This window comes from Salvelinus fontinalis, chromosome 10, assembly GCF_029448725.1.
Source record: "Salvelinus fontinalis isolate EN_2023a chromosome 10, ASM2944872v1, whole genome shotgun sequence".
Lineage (NCBI taxonomy): Eukaryota > Metazoa > Chordata > Actinopteri > Salmoniformes > Salmonidae > Salvelinus > Salvelinus fontinalis.
Window position 1 is genome coordinate 13,268,468 of NC_074674.1, and position 21,697 is coordinate 13,290,164.

General features: G+C 42.3%; 1 protein-coding gene across 1 annotated transcript in view; it reads right to left on the reverse strand.

Annotated features, from left to right (window-relative positions):
- Positions 1-10,056, reverse strand: part of LOC129863186 (DENN domain-containing protein 1A-like) — a 44,156-nt gene extending 34,100 nt beyond the window's left edge. The window contains 6 exon segments of the mRNA XM_055935107.1: positions 1,024-1,124; positions 4,087-4,119; positions 4,121-4,198; positions 5,480-5,533; positions 9,660-9,729; positions 10,049-10,056. Coding sequence (XP_055791082.1) covers positions 1,024-1,124; positions 4,087-4,119; positions 4,121-4,198; positions 5,480-5,533; positions 9,660-9,729; positions 10,049-10,056 — 344 coding nt within the window.
- Positions 10,057-21,697: the final 11,641 nt, after the last annotated feature.

Below are 21,697 nucleotides of genomic sequence, written 5' to 3' on the forward strand. Positions count from 1 at the left end.
GGTTCAGCCACAAAGTGGTAGGCCACCCATCTCACAGAACGTGATCGCCGTGTGCTGAAGCGCGTAGTAGGTAAAAATCGTCTTTCCTCGTTTGCAACACCCACTACCAAGTTCCAAACTGCCTCTGGAAGCAACGTTAGCACAATAACTGTCCGTCTGGAGCTTCATGAAATGGGTTTCCATGGCCGAGCAGCAGCACACAAGCCTAAGATCACCATGCGCAAAATGCCAAGCGTAGGCTGGATTGTTGTAAAGCTCGCCGCTATTGGACTCTGGAGCAGTGGAAAAGCGTTCTCTAGAGCAATGAATCACGCTTCACCAAATCAAATCAAATGTTATTTGTCACATGTGCCGAATACAACAGGTGTAGACCTTACAGTGAAATGCTTACTTACAAGCCCTTAACCAAAAATGCAGTTTTAAGAAAAACAAGTGTTAAGTAAAAAATAGATGAGTAAAAACGCTACAGCATTCAAGATGATTCTGTGCTTCCAACTTTGTGGCAACAGTTTTGGGAATGCCCTTTCCTGTGTCAACATGACAATGCCCCCGTGCACATAGCAAAGTTCATACAGATATGGTTTGTCGAGATCGTTGTGGAAGAACTTGACTGGCCTAAAAAAGTCCTGACCTCAGCCCAATTGAGCCTCTTTGGGATGAATTGGAACGCAGACTGCAAGCCATGCCTAATCGCCCCGACCTCACTAATGTTCTTGTGTCTGAATGGAAGCAAGTCCCTGCAGAAATGTTTCAACATCTAGTGGAAAGCCTTCGCAGAAGAGTGGATGCTGTTATAGCAGCAAAGGAGGAACCAGCTCCGCATTAATGCCAATGATTTTGAAATGAGATGTTCGACGAGCAGGTATCCACATACTTTTGCTCATGTAGTGTATGCCCATTTAGCAGTCATGTGTCCATACATTTATTGTGAATGGGTGGTCCCAGGATTCAAACGCAATATCCTGGTGTTGCAAGTGTCATGCTCTATCAACTGAGCTACAGAGGACCATTGTGGTTACTCACCAGCAGTAGTCTATAAGGTGCTGAGGCAGGACGGGAATGTAAACGGGTTGCCAATACATGGGGTACATCATGGCCGCCGACCCATGAACACACGTCGTTAACTGTGAAGGAAAGAGTAAAAAACAGGACAATCACCCACAACACCACAGAGAACATAATAAGGCAAATAAACAATTTATCACAGATAAATTTTTAATCATGCACTATAGCCATATTCCTGAAATGTTAACAATATTCTCATATGTATCAAGTTGAGAGGTATAGAGCATCTTGCACCTGAGGTTATAATGTATTTTTTCTCCGATAAGAAAATACAAGAAATAGTGACTCTGTCAATATAATGTACACTACCGTTCAAAATGTTGAGGTGACTTAGCAATGTCCTTGTTTTTTAAAGAAAATAACATATTTTGTCCATTAAAATAACATCAACTTGATCAGAAATACAGTGTAGACATTGTTAATGTTGTAAATTACTATTGTAGCTGGAAACGGCAGATGTTTTATGGATTATCTACATAGGCGTACAGAGGCCCATTATCAGCAACCATCACTCCTGTGTTCCAATGGCACGTTATGTTAGCTAATCCAAGGTTATCATTTTGAAAGGCTAATTGATCATTAGAAAACACTTTTGCAATTATGTTAGCACAGCTGAAAACTGTTGTTCTGATTAAAGAAGCAATAAAACTGGCCTTATTTAGACTTGTTGAGCATCTGGAGCGTCAGCATTTGTGGGTTCGATTACAGGCTCAAAATGGCCAGAAACAAAGACCCTTCTTCTGAAACTCGTCAGTCTACTCTTGTTCTGAGAAATGAAGGCTATTCCATGTGAAAAATTTCCAAGAAACTGACGATCTAGTACAACGCTGCGTACTACTCCCTTCACAGGACAGAGCAAACTGGCTCTAACCAGAATAAAAAGAGGAGTGGGAGGCCCCGGTGCACCACTGATCAAGAGGACAAGTACATTAGAGTGTCTAGTTTGAGAAACAGACACCTCACAAGTCCTCAACTGTCAAATTCATTAAATAGTACCAGCAAAACACCAGTCTCAACGTCAACAGTGAAGAGGCGACTCCGGGATGCTGGCCTTCTAGGCATATTCATAAGATGGTAATGATTATTCCGAAAGTGTAATAGTTCTCTCTGCTCTTGCCTCTATGATGCATTCGCTCACACCTGAGAAATCTTCTGATGGATGATCAACTGTAAAACTACATAAGGACCACATGAAAGACCATGTGTGTACAGCATGCCTGTGTCTGTTTGCATGTGTGGTTGGTTTTACAAGATCAGGCGAAGTGTGTTGTAGCGTGGGTAGCTTTTTATTATTGAAGCATTCATACGAGATGGCACACTAAAACACTCTATTAATTAACTTCTTGTCCACCCAAAATGACAGTAACCATCTACTCCGGAAACCAAAGCCGACAGTCACAGTCACGAGCATGCATGCACACATGGGTTGAAGTCCAAGAGGAAATTGGCCATTACTCATGGCATCAAAGCTACCCCAGAAATGAAAAAAATGACACCACCGGAAATTAGACCAGCAACTTCATTTACAGTAAGAGGAGAAAAATATATATAAATTCCCTACTCCTTTTCCCCTTGACAGTTCCTATCACTGACGCTTAATACGAGCGTGACAAATCCCGCTCCCTTTTGTGTGTCAGGTAGGAGGAATGTAGCGCCAGCCAGCCAGCCTACGGGACTGATCAAATTCAGATGGCGCCGTCAAACGCTGACAGATGTGTCAATAAATAGTGACGTGGCGCTGCCCGAACAAACGACAGAACAGCCTTTCTCCAGAATTACAGTGTTTGTCTCAGACATGTGACATGGGTGATTTTCTATATTAAGAGCTGTCAAAAAGGCATGTGATCATAAAACATGCTCCTTTCTCTCACCCCCCATAGACAATCAAACTGGCCAGCTTGGTTGAGATTCTGAAAATGTTGCTCTGATGTAAGATGGGGGAAGGGAAACGCTATGACAACTCGTCATAGGTAATGGGGGGTGGGGAGAAAGGGACCTTGAGGAATGCTCTTCCACAGCCATGTCAGGTAAAGATTTTTCACTTAGATTAATCATATATCTTTTTATAGGAGAGGTGGAGGACATGTGTGGTTTCTCTGTTTTGCTAAAACATTAGAGGAACCTTCTGCTTTTCTCCCATGGCTCTGGTCAAAAGTAGTGCACTATACAGAGTGCACTACATAGGTATGTCCCTTATTTCCATTCCTCAATAACCACTGATATGGAAAAGGAATAGTATGTTCTCCCCATATTCTTCAAATAACATGGCCACATTTTGATGGAAGGCAAAGTTAGTTTTATACCACGCATTCTAACATGTCGCCATCTTTGCTACTACATGTTCAGGTGTAGTATCTAAAGAATAGCATTTTCCCATTGGGATTGTGAGCTCTATTGAGCATCCAAACAACAGTATGTGTAAAAAAACAGCACTTAGACTGGGCTTCGGTAATCAGACATTAGTAACTTTAAGGGCGCCGAGAGGGTGGGAGGGGCTTAATTGTGTAGCGTGGATATCACATAATGGAAGACTTAGGAATGCCTCAGGACTCCATGTTAGGACCGTTACGAGAACCATAATGGAAGACTTTGCTTCGTATGGTACAGTACAACAAAGGAGGGCTCCTTTAACGTATGTGTAAGGAGATATTTTTAGCAGATAACAAGTTCTTTACACTGTCCTCTCTAGAAAAAGGTGTGAAGAGGGTTACCGGCGGAGGTGAGAAAGAAAAAAGGAACAGAAAATGTAAAGGGTGTAAAAAGATTCTGCAGCTGCAGGAGAACACACCCAGCTTCCCCACACACATCAACAATATCTTAACACATTTCTGCTGGATAAAAATAAATAAATAAATAATTACAGTTGGGTGTGCAACCATTTATGCAACAGTACAGAGCCAATCCTGTAAAAAAAAAAAGGACACTTTCATTAATAAGCGGATATGCATGTGGAGATAGAGAGAGATGAGGAGTGAGAAAGGAGGAAGAGGAGGGGGGGAATGAAGAGTCTACAGTACTTACAGTGCTTAGTTTGCTACAGCAGATGAGGATTCGAACGCTCATAACGCATACTAGCGTACCGATGGAGCATGTCGTTGACATCTACAGCTACAAAATATGCTGTTAGGTTTCTCTGCAAAAAAAAAAGGCGAAAAAAAACTACAAAAACAAAACAAGGCAGAGGTTAGTCGTGAAGGCAAGGGATGACCAATGACTGTGCATGAATAGTACAAGGCATCAACATCAATTAAATAGCTTTTATTGGTATAACATAAGTATAACAGGTGAAGAGTGTAACAGGAAGACACAAACTTTCATTGCGATCATCAGAGTGTAATACAACGAAAGACAATAGTGTAAAAAACACACATTTATGCTCTTTATATCTGGGGATGCTTGAAACAAATATGTAGGCATTCCACCAGAGGTTTAAGTGAAAAAAGCTGAGGCAGAAGGCAGTGGTGTGTGTATGTGTGAGCCTATATGTCTGTCATTCTCCAATCCTCCGCAACCATTACTTCTGAAGACTACAGCCTCCTCCTCCGACATCTCCCCCTGCTTACTGGGGTTCAAAGGTTGCCTGACGACTCATACTGCACACAATTTAATTATGTTGCTCTATCTATCGCTACATACATTCAGCTTGAGACTGCCGTCATCAAAGTGAGGGGCGTTGTACAAAATGAGTCAGTGATTGGATTGTCTCTAACCAAGCAGAGTATCAAAGCCAATTACAATTTCTGAAACACCCACGTGTGTTCAGGCTCTGGCTTAATCAATTGCTTTATTGGACCAATCAGAACGGTTTGAATGTGTTCGCATTTGAGAAGTCAGCGGGGAGGTGATTATATGCAGACTTATCGTAGAGAAGAAACATTAGTGTGGGTGTGGAGTTTGTGGAGTCATGTGGATGGGTAACCAGGCAAGTTCAAAGGCACTGCACTGACGGCTCCCTTCTTGTCTCTGTCACGTCTCCATCACGCCGTGGATATCAAAAGTAGAGAGACAAGCTAACATGTAAGCTCTCCCGTTACCTCGTTCTGCCTGTCCCACTAAAAGCCCACCAGAGATGGGGAGAAGGGTAGCTGGGGAGGGCCTCACAGCCTTAGAGGTCTAGCGAGGGCTTTCTGATTTGCCCCAACGGCAAACTAACTATCCAAGGATGCCAGGGGCATTCGGGGAAATCAAATGAGTTATTGAAGAGTGGAGTAACATTGGTGTGGTTTGTTCTGGTTTTGATCTACAATGATAACTCCTTGGGGGTAAATCTGGGAGTTGTCTCACATCAAATCAGATGAGATTGAGTAATGTATTTTGGTATATCGTCAACTATCTCAAATGGATATTGTCAGTGGTGCCGATTGTGCTGTGAATGTACACCAGAAACTGCAGGGTGCAGGCCGAAGATACTCACACTTTCAGGTATGCTGGGAAGTTCCCTTGTGTCAGGCACAGCGAAGTAAGAATGCTAAGAGGGACAAAGAAATATGGCGGGTCAAAGGTCAAAATGAAGAGATAAAGGTATTTTAAGCCATCACAGTTCATGACAAAAGACATACGCTAATAGGATTAACACATCTGTTCAGTCTGGCATTCCCCTCAGTTTAGCCCCACCCTTACTCAGCCCTATCCAAAGATAAGTAGCTTTTATTCATTCTATTGTCTTATTCTTGTTTTATACCCTTTGTTTTTTTTTAAAGAAAATCCAAGTCCCATGTAGTATTATTATTATTATTAATAATACTGTATAGACATTCCATACACTGAAAAAGCTAGCATACTGCCTTTTTCATTTTCCTGTTTCAATATATGTTCTTCTGTTTGATGCCTAATGAACAATACGCCGTTCTCAACAATGGTAACAGCTCAGGGAAGATGACAGACAGGGAAGAGAGGGTGAGGTGGTGCCTTGAGACTCAATGTATGATAATAAACCCAGCTCCTTTTTCTGGAAGTAGGGGAAGATTTGAGAGTGAAGGTGATGCACTCATTACTTCCTCTAGATCCCTCCCCTTGGAGGCGGTCTGTTTTTTGGGGTGTAACTCTGACTCGCTCCATCTCCAGTGAAACGCTTGAAGTACGGGTCTTGACACGGAGCCCTGAGGCATTCCTCAAAATCTTTTAAAAGGAACGGCCTGCGTTGTACCTCATCGTGCAGCACAGCTGAGGGATAAGCCTTTGAGGGTCGGGGCAATGGTGCACCTCTCTCCCACTCCGCAGGGGTGGCAGCCTTGGTGCAACCCCCATTGAACCCGCAACTGACCCGAAAACAGTCGGCAAGAACAGCAGCCTATCTCGAAGCATCCTCTATGAAGGATATGGCTGTACCTCGCTGACCCAAGTGCTATGGCCATGAGATGGGATTCATTGATGTATTCTGCTAAATCCAACAAACATACTGTAGGCATATGTATTGTGTGTTAAAAGTAGATCTCTAATGGGGGTTTCACATAACAGGTGCAAGAAGGGCATTGCACCAAGGGAGCCATTGTTTTTTAAGCAGCGCTTCTGGGACATCACCACAGCACTCAAAGTTCAAATAACTTGAACTTTCAACCACTGCCCACCAAGTCTGACGCTACGGCTTTGGCATCTTGATGTATCAAGGGCCCTGAAGTGTTGGAACCAGTTCAGGGAACAGAACCGAAAAATAATCAAATCAAATGTTATTGCTCAAATGCACCAAATACAACAGGTGTAGACTTTACAGTGAAATGCTTACGAGCCCATTCTCAACAGTCAGAGTTAAAAAGATAAATAATTGCTAAATAAATCAAGGAAATGGTAACACAATACAACAATAATGAGGAGTACCAGTACCCGAGTCAATGAGCAGGGGTGAGAGGTAGTTCAGGTAATTGAGGTAATACAGTATTTGCATTTGGTCAGACTTATCGATACCGGTACTGTTTGCCGTGTAGTAGCAGAGATAACAGTCTATGAATTCGGTGGCTGGAGTCTTTTGCAATTTTTAGGGCCTTCCTCTGACACCGCCTTGTATAGAGGTCCTGGATGACAGGGAGTTTGGCCCAAGTGATGTACTGGGCCGTACGCACGACCCTCTGTGGCGCCTTGCGGTCGGATGCCAAGCAGTTGCTTTACCAAGCGGTGATGCAGCCAGTCAAGATGCTCTAAATGGTGCAGCTGTATAACTTTTTGAGGATCTGAAGGTCCATGCCAAATCTTTTCAGCCTTCTGAGGGGGAATGGGCGTCGTCGTGCCCTCTTCACCACTGTGTTGGTGTGTTTGGAACCTGATACACTGGTTCCTCCTTTAAAAGTTATGAGTTTACGCTGCCGGGACATAGAGGTAATTTGTGGATTAGTACGGTACCCTGCGTCACCACTTCATTGCTCCAGACCAGCGCAAGGGGGAGTTAGAGCACTGATTATGCTTTTGGGTCCTACTGTGTCTGACAATGAATAGGCGACATAAACCTAAATAGAAACTGATAATTGTTCACAACTTCAGTATTACTTACTAAAACTGTTGTTACACTAAGGATTATATTGCTCTCTCTCTGTAGTACTGTAGGCCACCCCGACCGGTCATGTTATATAGCGCCTAAGTGGCGCAACAGTCTAAGACACTGCATAGCAGTGCAAGCTGTGTTGCTACAGATGCTGGTTCTATACCCGTGGCAGGCTTGATTGGGAGACCCATGAGATGACTGTAGGTTTTAGTTTTTTCTCCCTCTAAAAACAGAAAGAAACAAATTAGTAACATTATCTCACTCCATGTTCAAGAATGGCCTCTTTCTCGCTCATTTTACGTTATTTGAAAACAAAATCATCTCTTAAAATATTGTTATTTTTTAAACAAAGCGATTATTATTATTAATTTAGAATGATATAAAAGCCCATTGGATATTCTCACAGATATATTATTAACCCTGTTATTAGCAGGACAATATACTGTATATTGGTCATGGCTCCCGAGTGGCGCACAATGGGACTGACTTGCAGTTCTCCAGCTGTATCCACTGAAAGTGTGCAAGGTTCAAGGCACGAGGGCAGGGGGCGCCTAGCGCATTGAGAAGGGATGAGGAGGAAGGGGGGACTGACTGGCAACACTTTAAGGGGCATTGCCCTAATGATGGCGCTGACTAGTGAAACGTTCCCGCTGTTCTGTTCTTAGTGTCAGTCTGCAGGTTCAAACTAAAACAATGTAACTAATAATGGCATCTTTATGCTTTCATTAATAAAATAAGCTGAGCCTTGACTATACAGTATATAAATATGAAGTGGGTAAAACAGTATGTAAATATTATTAAAGAGGAAAATTGGAATATACCCCAGCCCGCGTGATCAAAATAATCTTGAAGCATAGATTCTGATTGGTCAGACCAATGTTGAACGGTCCTCATCACGGGGTACTTCCTGTTTAAGTTTCTACTTATAGGAAAGAAGGAGCGGAATGGATGTGTGATCTGATTTGCCGAAGGGAGGGCCTTGTAGCCATCCCGGAAGGCGGAGTAGCAATGGTCCACATTCTTGATGAGCAACTAGCGCAGGTGATGTGTTGACAAAACTTTGGTAATGTTTTCCTCAAATTTGCTTTATTAAAGTCCCCAGCTACAATAAATGCAGCCTCAGGATATGCGGTTTCCAGTGTCCAGTGTAGTTCCTTGAGAGCCGTCACAGTGTCTGCTTGTGGCATGCATGCCTCCTGAGTCGGACTAAAAGCCCACTCCGTATTCCTCTTCTCCATCGGCGGCATGTAGGAGTAGCCACTGGGATGAGTGGAAATTCCTCTGTGGGTACGGACAAAGGATCAAATTCAGAAAAGTTTAATTTCTGGTCGAAATGCTGGTTAGTGACCGCCGATCTAATATCCCAAATTTATTTGAAGCTGTATGTAATAATGCAAAAAACATTCTGAGAAAAATAATGTAAGAAATACAAAAAATACTGCAAACTTAGCTAAGAGCTGGGAACTGGGCAACCATGTATGTCGGTGGCATCTTGTCCACACTGGTGGACTGGTGTTGTCACCCCCAAAACCAATTCTTCCTTTGGCCGCCTCTCCTTCCAGTTCTCTGCTGCCAATGACTGGAACGAACTACAAAAATCTCTGAAACTGGAAACACTTATCTCCCTCACTAGCTTTAAGCACCAGCTGTCAGAGCAGCTCATAGATTACTGCACCTGTACATAGCCCATCTATAATTTAGCCCAAACAACTACCTCTTTACCTACTGTATTTATTTATTTATTTTGCTCCTTTGCACCCCATTATTTCTATCTCTACTTTACACTTTCTTCCACTGCAAACCAACCATTCCAGTGTTTTTTTACTTGCTATATTGTATTTACTTCGCCACCATGGCCTTTTTTATATTTTTATTTATATATATATTTTATATATTTTGTTTGCCTTCACCTCCCTTATCTCACCTCACTTGCTCACATTGTATATAGACTTATTTTTCACTGTATTATTGATGTTTGTTTTACTCCATGTGTAACTATGTGTTGTTGTATGTGTCGAACTGCTTTGCTTTATCTTGGCCAGGTCGCAATTGTAAATGAGAACGTGTTCTCAATTTGCCTACCTGGTTAAATAAAGGTGAAATAAAATAAATAAACACTGACCTGGCCTTTGATTGTGTAGTCATCGAGGATATTTAGCAACTTGTAGAACACCTCAAACCAAAGCAGATAGCTGTAAGAAAAGAAACACATAGTTGAGAATTTCAGGTAAACAAAATGCACTGCTGTGTCTAATGCATTACGAATGAATGTATAATGCATTCCATCACCATTCCATCCACACACATCCTTACATTGGTTATCTTGTACATTACCCTGTTACCAATATGTCCAGGGCACCCGTAAATGTTTTTGTACCCCATCCCATGGAAAGGAATGTAAATAATAGGGGAAGTAGCTGTCATCAAGACAGTTATATCTGAGAGCGAGAGAGAAGGGGGGACTGGACACAGTGAGCAGTGGTTCCTCTACATGGGTTGGTTCTCACTCACCAAGTCATTTATCTGACAGCAGCTGTGCTTGTGTGTGTGTGGCCAGCAATGAGCATTCAGGGGGTATTCTTTAGGAGGTACGCTCGTCAAGAATACAGAACAGAAGCCGTGCTCTCTCTCTTCTCCTCTGGCCCTTAGGGTGACCAGGTGACAGAGGGAGAGAAGAGAGAGAGGGGAAAGAGATAAGAGAGGTACAGGGGCTAGAGAGGGGTAAGTGCAAGGGGTAAAGGGAAGAGAGGGGAGAAGGGCGAGAGAGAAGAGGGTGAAAGGGGAGGGAGGTAGCCAAAGGTGAATGAAAAAGCAGAGGAGTTTATGAGGAAGTCAAATGACAAAAATGTGGGGAAAAACAAGAGACAAACATAAAAAGATGGGAGAGTGGGTATTGAGCGAGACAAAGAGGAGGATAAATATGTCTGATAGGACCCAGCAACCATCTCTTTCCCTCTAGTTCTCTCTCTCTCTGCCACACGTCTTGGTCCTGCGAGCAAAGTCGTTGAAGTCCTCAGCGCTATTTATAATATCTTGACAAGACACACACCAGCGGCTGACGCTTGTTGCTTCGCTGAATGAGACCAGGATGGGTTTGGAGGCGTGCTGAAATGCCACAGTTCCCTCATTACGGAGACAGGTTTAACGGGCGAGCCGCTGGCAAGGCTAATTTGCCTGGGCCCATTTTTATTTACATTCGGAGACTGTCGAGGTGGCTGATTGCGGGGATACACCACCTCGTCGCATTTAATTGCGACTGCCAGTCAGCCTTGAATGTGCCCGCCAAGAGGGGTTCTCTTGCTCATTACCGTAGCGGACATTGGCACTAGCTTCACCAACCCACCCTTCCCCATCACCACCCATTCCCCTCGCTTGAGATCCCACGGCTGACACCAACTGTCTCCTTGACGAGCCTTTCCTATGACCGTTCCACGCTTAACCACTTTGTGCTTAATCCTCCTTCGGCCTTCATCCAGGTATTATTCAAGGATCATATGCCTCTATTCAAATTCTATGCAAAAAGAAAGTGTGGCTTCGGTTTTTATCGATACCGAAAACAATGGGGAATAAATTAGTTTTGCCCATCTATCGATGCAAATTCTCACATCTAAAGTTTCCGGTTGGTTCAAAACCAGACACTCTTGCACTTTCTATGCTCTGCCAGTATTGATATACTTTCATACCTGTCTTGGCACAGATTACCAGTAATGTGTTGACTTGACCACTAAAATCTAGATAAACCCTGGAGAACATTAAGTGCATCCCTGGTATCAGGGGTTAATGGCATGAAAGCAACCAATCAGAAAAGCCTCTAAATTAATTAGACCAAGCAGATTGTCGGTTCACCCACATAAAAAAAAAATGAATAGCAAATCTGAGATAGCAATAAGACCTTATCAGCTACACTATTACCATAAACAAAAACAGGCTGGGTTTACTGGAAAATGCACTTGGGAATGAACCAGCAAAAAAAAAACTAAATGACCCTGCAGGTGTCTATTGCATTCCTATGTAGGTATAACCAAACGGGTATCAAAGGTGTGTGACTCAACACTAGATGCCCTTCGAGCTAAAGCCTAGGCATTAGCTCTGGGGGGGGGATCAGAGCTCAAGCCGAAAAGTCGGAACTCAAAGTATCCCCAGCTACACTTTTCCTGTTGTGTTCTTTCCCTCACTCCCTTCCGCTGTCCCTCCCTCCCTCCCTCCCTCCCTCCCTCCCTCCCTCCCTCCCTCCCTCCCTCCCTCCCTCCCTCCCTCCCTCCCAGGGAGGCCCGGCTGGGCCTAGGCGATCCTGTTACAACACTGACAGCGTTCTCGATTGACGCTGTCTATCCCAGGGGGGTGAGAGAGGACTGGCGAGGGGGGACTAAGAGATGAGGCTGCTGCTGGGCGACCTGCTTCAGATTGAGCACACCTTGACTGTGTCACTCAGCGGTAGCGAGAAGCCACCATGCACCTCGGGGAGCGGCGTGGGCAGGGAGGTGTGTGTGTATGGTGGTTGTGAGGATGTGTGTGAGGGTGTGTGTGTGTACATCTCTGCCCAGGCGCATTTGTCTGTGTCTAGGGAAAAGGCCTGGCTCAAACTTCTCATGGCAAGCTGAAGCCACATAGAATACGAATCAGTTTTTCCCCAGGGACTTTAACTCTGGTTATAGACCAGCTTCTGAATCTGTTTATAGCAGTGTGGGAGAAGTGTTCTTTTTTTTCATGTACAAAGCTGCAAGGTGCCCTGGTTGGGTCTATGTAAAAAAAAAAAAAAAATGATACGCTAAAATATGCAATGCATTTTTTTTATCGTGAGAAAAAGAGGGGGATTTTAGTATGGAGGGTACGAGGTTAGTATGTGACCTGCATGCGCAACGGCAGCCGATCCTGTTCTGGGTGCAGAGTCTATGTACCAGGAGCCGCTCGCGGGTCCTTTAGTATTCTGCATTTCATTAGCCTAGATGAACGCTAAACATCCTCGACTCTGCAAGGGGGATCAGTGTTGAGAGCTAGGATTATTCCAAGCTGCGCATCCCACGAACTTGTCCTCTCCCTTTCTTCCCCTCCACAGCTACTGCCTCCTAATGAGGCCTGGCCTCATTTCTCATGAATGTAGTGGAGAACATCAGGTATGGCCAATGATAGCTGGAAAACAAAGAGTATTAAAATATAATTAGTTGATTTGAGTAGGGACAGAAGCAGTAACATTGACATTGCAATTTACAACAGTAAGATGCATTGCACCAGAACATGTTAGCTTGTGCAAAAATAATGAAATAACACATTTACATAAATATTCAGAACCTTTACTCAGTACTTTGTTAAAGGCACCTTTGGCAGCAATTAAAGCCTAGAGTCTTCTTGGGTATGACGCTACATGCCTGGCACACCTATATTTGGGGAGTTTCTCCCATTCTTCTCTGCAGATTCGCTCAAGCTCTGTCAGGTTGGATGGGGAGCGTCGCTGCACAGCTCTTTTCAGATCTTTCCAGAGAAGTTTGATCGGGCTCAAGTCCGGGCTCTGGCTGGGCCACTCAAGGACATTCAGAGACTTGTCCCAAAGTCACGCCTGCGTTGTCTTGGCTGTGTGCTTAGGGTTGTTGTCATGTTGGAAGGTGAACCTTCGTCCTGAGCACTCTGGAACAGGTTTTCATCAAGGATCTCGCTGTACTTTGCTCCGTTCATCAATAACATTGACATTGCAATTTACAACAGTAAGATGCATTGCAACAGAACACTTTAGCTTGCGCTAATTTACAGTGTCCGTCCCTAGATAGACTGTAACATGACAAGAAAAGAAAGAAAAAAAATACAACAAAAAGTGAATAAATAAATATACGGAATAAACATATAAACACATCATGCAACAATTTCAAAGATTTTACTGAGTTACAGTTCACATAAGGAAATCAATTGAAATAAATTAATTTTGCCCTAATCTATGGATTTTACATTACTGGGAATACAGATATGAATCTGTTGGTTACAGATTCCTTAAAAAAAAAGTAGGGGCGTGGATCAGAAAACCAGTCAGTATTTAGTGTGCCTCATGCAGCACAACACATCTCCTCCACACAGAGTTGATTAGGCAGTGGAATGTTGTCTCACTTCTCTTCAATGGCTGTGAGAAGTTGCTGGATGGATACTGGCGGGAACTGGAACACGCTGGCGTGAACGTCGACCCAGAGCTTCCCATTCATTCTCAATGGGTGACATGTCTGGTGAGTGTGCATGTCACGGAATAACTGTTTTTCTTTTCTTCAGATTCCAGGAATTGGGTACAGATCCTTGCGACATGAGGCCGTGCATTATCATGCTGAAACAGGAGGTGATGGCGGCGAATGAATGGCACAACAATGGGCCTCAGGATCTCGTCACGGTATTTCTGTGCATTGAAATTGCCATTGATAAAATGCGATTGTGTTCATTGCTCGTAGCTTATGCCTGCCCCATACCATAACCCCACCGCCACCATGGGACACTCTGTTCACAACGTTGACATCAGCAAACCGCTCGCCCGCACGACGCCATACATGCTGCTGTCTGCCATCTGCCCGGTACAATTGAAACTGGGATTTATTCATGAAGAGCACACTTCTCCAGCATGCCATTGGCCATCGAAAGTGAGCATTTGCCCACTGAAGTCGGTTATGACGCCGAACTGCAGTCAGGTCAAGGCCCGGGAGTTGTTGACAAGCACGCAGATGAGCTTGCATGAGACGGGCTCTGACAGTTTGTACAGAAAATCTTTGGTTGTGCAAACCCACAGTTTTATCAGCTATCCGGGTGGCTCGTCTCAGACGATCCTGCAGGTGAAGAAGCCGGGTGTGGAGGTCCTGGGATGGCATTGTTACACTTGGTCTGCAGTTGTGAGTCTGGTTGGACATACTGCCAAATTTTCTAAAATGACGTCCCCCGCACAAGGTGCACCTGTGTAATGATCATGCTGTTTAATCAGCTTCTTAATATGCCACACCTGTCAGGTGGATGGATTATCTTGGCAAAGGAGAAATTCGCACTAACAGGGATGTAAATAAATTTGTTCAAAAAAATAAAGAGAAATAAGCTTTTTGTGCGTAGGGAACATTTCTGGGATCTTTGATTTCAGCTCATGAAACATGGAACCAACACTTTACATGTTGCATTTATATTTTTGTTCAGTATACATACACATACATACATTTATTTCCATACATGCACACATACAAAACAAACAAACAAAAATCTGCCATTATGTGTGTTCAGAAACCCTGTTAAGAGGTCTATAACTGATCACGTTTGCCGCAATTTAAGCCAGGCTTTTACTGTAAACAGAAAAGGTTAACTGGGCAAGTGCTGTCCTGTACATCGTAACTCTACAGTTACCAATATTCAATGTACAGCGTGAGTTATCAAGCCATTCTACACATCAGTAGGGACATCAAACGTTCAGCCTGCTGCAGAGACCCTAAGGATGCTCTAGTCTTGAGTGCCTGGTTAAATTGTGCTTAGGGGCATTTTTTAAACTTTCTCCATGGTTAATGTAGAAAGAAATAGATGTAATTGTTGTAAAAATGTGTGAGTGTGCTACATTTACTATCATCACATATTACAATATTGAATTACTTTAACATATTTAATTATGTTATATTACACACATTTCCCTATGGTGGACAGAATGTGTTACTACATTACACAGACTAACGTTTTCACCACACAACAATTACATCCTTTTTAGCTCAGATTGGTGATGTTAGTATTACAGTTTATAGTCATCACAATATCAATTGCTTAAAACAGATCCATATCTTGGTTTAGTACCAGTGTTTTTGTGATAAGCACCTCCGATAATGAATGGATTTGAGGGTTAAGCTGTAATTCAAAAGAAAGCCAACCCCTGTCGCTATTTAGAAACTGATGTGAAGTGGTGATTCGTTGAAATTATCAAAAAAAGTGTTGTTTCCTTTTCTGTATTGGCCATCTACTGAAATAATTTTCTCACAGAGATATAAATTGATAAATGGCTCCGACAGGTTGTTATCTATCGACAGAATCAATCATGTAGTATACCCAAGTTCAATGAAGTGTGAGTGTTAGGAGAGCGTCAACGGTACATGTCGCCGCGGTTATTGTCCCAGTTCCATTGATTTCAATACAATATCGATGTGTGATTATTTTGCGCACGCTATTGATTACAGTAGAACAAGCTAATCAATTCCAGTCTCAAGTGACTGCTTGGTAAATATTAGTGTGTGTGCAGTTTAGAAGGTACTCATTTAGCAAATACGAGTAACTTTTACGTATTGGTCTTCAAGTTACCACAAATTATTTCAGCAAATTGATTATGAATTTGGACATCTAAAACCGGTGTTTTGACACAGCCATAAATCAAAAAGCCATGACAACAATAAGCACCAATAGTATCATTTCAATGTATGTTTTAGGAACATAAAAATTGAACTTATAACATAATTTTTCTACAGAATTCTACATTATTATGTAAAACCTACTGAATGAACCCAAAAACATACAATGATTTATTGATTTCCATCATATTAGTGAAATCGTGAAAATATGTTTGTCACGGCTAACATCAGTAAACGCAAGACATGTTTTTTCTGCCGCAAAAACTACAGCGTTGTCAGCATTGATCTGAATACTAGCGTCCCGGACATACATCAGTATAAACATATGGACCTAGAACCAATCCTTGTGGGATGCCAATTCTGCTTTTCTAGGTTACAGACCTGATGTTATTGATCACTACACTTTGTTCCCTGTTCTTGAGATATGATTCAAACTATCTTAGTGCTTTGTTAGAACATTGTTACCTAGACATTTTGAGACCAAGATGCTGTGATTAACAGTGTCAGAAGTGTTGCTTAAATCTTGAAAAGTAACGGCAAGCAAATTGCCTTGGTTCAATGAACGTTTAAAACAATCCATCAGAAAATAGTTTGCTGTTTCTATTGAGTGTTTACATTTAAAGACAAATTGCTGTGAATACAGGAATTGATTCTCCTCCAAGTAGGCCATTAATTGCTCTGCAACAACTTTCTCCAGTACTTGTGATAGAACTGGAAGAATGGTAATCGGACTATAGTTACATGCCTGGTCGACTTCATCGGATTTAAAAATGGGCGTTACCAGTGCCTCTTCTGGAAACTGTGTAGTTCTTATTGACAGATTTATGAGGTGGGTGAGAGGTTTGACCAGCATGTCACTATATTTCTTAAAAAATACTGTCTAGGCCTCCCGAGTGGCGCAGAGGTCTAAGGCACTGCATTGCAGTGTAGATGAATCACTACAGGCTGGGGTTCGATCCCAAGCTGTGTCACAGCCGGCCGTGACCGGGAGTCCCATATGGTGACACACAATTAGCCTAGCGTCGTCCGGGTTAGGGGAGGGTTTTGAGATTTCATTGACTCATTGCACTATAGCGACTCCTTGTGGCGGGCTTAGCACCTGCAAGCTGTAGTCAGTTGAACGGTGCTTCGTCCGACACATTTAAAAAAATAAAAAATAAGGGGTGGATCAGCTTAATATTGCGTGAAGATTGTTGCTTTCATCAATGTAATTGTCTGCATCATTTTCAATCCCCCATATATTTTGGGGGGATAAATATATATATCCATATACATACACACATATACACATATATACATACACATACCTATATAGATATACATACTTTTTTTTAGAACATACCTTTATTATTCCCTGCAAACCCTACCACCCTTCCCCCAATTTGAGTAAACTAATAAACAATAACACTTAGGCTTCTACCTTCAGTTTATACATCTTACACACATTTTACAGACACAATCTATTTTACAATAGTTATTTTGTTTGTTTTTAGTCCTTCTTCTATTTCTGATGTCCATCCAGTTTGATTTCTATTTGTAACTGTGCTATTTCACAAAATTTCTGAACCTATATACATTTTACAGAGCCGGTATGTTTTACATTGGATATCTTGTTATTAGCCTCAGCTCCATCAACCCCTCCCATCTGTCTCTCAACGCCATACATTTTGGATTTCTATTTGCCATATATTTTTCAACTGTGCTGTGATGCTTCACAAAACTACTGAACCTTTCTATTCTCATTGCTTCTACAGATAGTAAATTAAAACTATTTTTTGGGCTAAAATAATTATTATATTATTGATTGATTGACTATCGCCGATAGTGGCCAACCTTGTTTTACTCCTCTAGATAGTTTAAAACTTTATGAGATGTTGCCATTATTTACTATTTTACACCTAGGGTTACAATACATAACTTTAACCCATTTCATAAGAGATTACCCAAAATTGAAATTTTGTAGCCATTTAAGTATAAACACTAGGCGTACTGTATCAAAAGCTTTTTCAAAATTAGCAATGAAAACCAGGCCTGGTATGCCCGATATTTCATAGTATTATATTGTATCAAATACTTGTCTTATATTATCTCCAATGTATCGTCCATGTAAAAAACCTGTCTGATTAGGATGAATAATATCTGACAATATTTAATTCTATGCGCCAAGCATTTTGCTAGGATTCTTGCATTACAACACTGAAGTGTAAGAGGTCTCCAATTTTTTTAATGGACTGGATTTTTATATGTACCATTTGGGTCCTGTTTCAGTAATAATGATATCAGACCTTCTTGTTGCTTGTCTGATAAGCTACCATTTATATAGGAATGGTTAAAACATGCTAACAATGGTCCTCTGAGTATATCAAAAAAAGTGTTGTATATGTCCACTGGTATGCCATCCAGCCCTGGAGTTTTCCCAGCCTTAAATGCATTAATTGCATCAAGAAGTTCCTCCTCTATAATTTGGGCTTCACATGAGTCTTCCTGTACAGATGTTAATTATACATTATTATTAGGGAAAAAATCCATACAATTAGCTTCAGTTAGTGTAGATGGAGGAGACTGAAACCAAAACATATTCCTCAAAGTACTTTACTTCCTCTTTCAAAATATCTTTAGGTGAATCATACGTGACTCCATCATTTGTAACAGGTTTCCAAAATGTTTTGGTAGCATTTCTATATTGAAGCTTGAAAAAGAATTTGGTGAATTTTCCCCCATATTCCATCCAGTTCGCTTAATTTTTATAATACAATATATTACACTGGATCTTTCTTGAATAAGTTTATCCATTTATTTTTGTTTTTCCTCTAACTTATTCTGTGCCTCTATGGTACAGTTTCTAATGCTATCTATCTGTACTGTTAGTCCTTCTATTTCCTTTGTTAATATGGACTCCTTTGATTTAATTATGGCTGCAAGGGGCAGTATTGAGTAGCCGGTTAAATCGTGCCCATTTTAAACGGCCTCGTACTCAATTCTTGCTCGTACAATATGCATATTATTATTACTATTGGATAGAAAACACTCTCTAGTTTCTAGAACCGTTTGAATTATTTCTCTGAGTGAAACAGAACTCCTTCTGCAGCACATTTCCTGACCAGGAAGTGGAATGTCAGAAATCGATGCTCTGTTCAACTTCATGCCTATACATGGGCAATGAACGTAAGAGTCTACGTACACTTCATACACCTTCCCCTGGTTGTCAAGAGGCGGTGAGAGAAGAAATTTCGTGTCTATCTTGGTCTGAGGTGGAATTAAAGCTCTTTGTATGACGTGACCGTCCATTTCCTGTTTCTGGAGCGCGCGAAAGAGGACATGGATTTGCCTTCTGTTTAGCTGTCGTTATGGACGACTAACATCTCCGGTTTAGATTTTATTTGATACATGTGACCATATCATCGTAAAGTATGTTTTTTCAATATAGTTTAATCAGATTATTGAATTTTTTTGGGGAGTTTTGCCGTGTTCCGTTCTCTGACTTTGTTGACGTTGGAGAGCTCCGTGCCACTTGGCAAGTGCCCATGCTAAATCAAGAGGGAAATTTGCCGTTCCAGATCCAAACAACGACTGTTCTGGACAAAGGACACCTTGTCCAACATTCTGACGGAAGATCACCAAAAGTAAGAAACATTGTATGATGCTATTTCTAATATCTGTCGTGCATGTGAACTGGTCGTCGGTGCCCAAGTGTTTCTGGCTATTGTGGCTACGCTAATATAACGCTATATTGTGTTTTCGCTGTAAAACACTTGATAAATCGGAAATATTGTCTGGAATCAAAAGATGCCTGTCTTTCAATTGCTGTACACTATGTATTTTTCAGAAATGTTTTATGATGAGTATTTAGTTATTTGGCGTTGGTGTCTGTAATTTTTCTGTCTGCTTTCGGTGCAATTTCTGACTGTAGCTGCAATGTAAACTATGATTTATACCTGAAATATGCACATTTTTCGAAAAAAAACATATGCTATGCAATAAATATGTTATCAGACTGTCATCTGATGAGGTTGTTTCTTGGTTAGTGGCTATTTATATCTTTATTTGGCCGAATTTGTGATAGCTACTGATGGAGTCAAAAACTGATGGAGTAATAAAAGTGGAGTCTTTTGCTAACGTGGTTAGCTAATAGATTTACATATTTTGTCTTCCCTGTAAAACATTTTAAAAATCGGAAATGTTGGCTGGATTCACGAGATGTGTACCTTTCATATGCTATATTGCACTTGTTAATGTGTGAAAGTTAAATATTTAAAAAAAATATCTTTTGAATTTTGCGCCCTGCACTTGAAGTGGCTGTTGTCATAAATGTACCGACGTCGGGCTTGCACGCCAAACAGGCTAAATTGATTCTGTTTTACAGATGACTACTGAATTGCATGGCCTCTAAAGGCACATTTAAAAGTGTCCCATACAATAAGGGGATCTGCTGTACCTATGTGTTATGTCTGAAAATGTCAGTTACAAATTATTCTGTCATAGTTCTAAACAATTTATCATCTGGTAGGCTTTGATTAAATTTCCAATATTTTCTCCCATGTGGAAATTCTGTAAGAGTAATAAACACTGCTCAAAAAAATAAAGGGAACACTTAAACAACGCAATGTAACTCCAAGTCAATCACACTTCTGTGAAATCAAACTGTCCACTTAGGAAGCAACACTGATTGACAATACATTTCACATGCTGTTGTGCAAATGGAATAGACAAAAGGTGGAAATTATAGGCAATTAGCAAGACACCCCCAAAAAAGGAGTGATTCTGCAGGTGGTGACCACAGACCACTTCTCAGTTCCTATGCTTCCTGGCTGATGTTTTGGTCACTTTTGAATGCTGGCGGTGCTCTCACTCTAGTGGTAACATGAGACGGAGTCTACAACCCACACAAGTGGCTCAGGTAGTGCAGTTCATCCAGGATGGCACATCAATGCGAGCTGTGGCAAAAAGGTTTGCTGTGTCTGTCAGCGTAGTGTCCAGAGCATGGAGGCGCTACCAGGAGACAGGCCAGTACATCAGGAGACGTGGAAGAGGCCGTAGGAGGGCAACAACCCAGCAGCAGGACCGCTACCTCCGCCTTTGTGCAAGGAGGATCAGGAGGAGCACTGCCAGAGCCCTGCAAAATGACCTCCAGCAGGCCACAAATGTGCATGTGTCTGCTCAAACGGTCAGAAACAGACTCCATGAGGGTGGTATGAGGGCCCGACGTCCACAGGTGGGGGTTGTGCTTACAGCCCAACACCGTGCAGGACGTTTGGCATTTGTCAGAGAACATCAAGATTGGCAAATTCGCCACTGGCGCCCTGTGCTCTTCACAGATGAAAGCAGGTTCACACTGAGCACGTGACAGACGTGACAGAGTCTGGAGACGCCGTGGAGAACGTTCTGCTGCCTGCAACATCCTCCAGCATGACCGGTTTGGCGGTGGGTCAGTCATGGTGTGGGGTGGCATTTCTTTGGGGGGCCGCACAGCCCTCCATGTGCTCGCCAGAGGTAGCCTGACTGCCATTAGGTACCGAGATGAGATCCTCAGACCCCTTGTGAGACCATATGCTGGTGCGGTTGGCCCTGGGTTCCTCCTAATGCAAGACAATGCTAGACCTCATGTGGCTGGAGTGTGTCAGCAGTTCCTGCAAGAGGAAGGCATTGATTCTATGGACTGGCCCGCCCGTTCCCCAGACCTGAATCCAATTGAGCACATCTGGGACATCATGTCTCGCTCCATCCACCAACGCCACGTTGCACCACAGACTGTCCAGGAGTTGGCGGATGCTTTAGGCCATCCGCCACCTCATCAGGAGCATGCCCAGGCGTTGTAGGGAGGTCATACAGG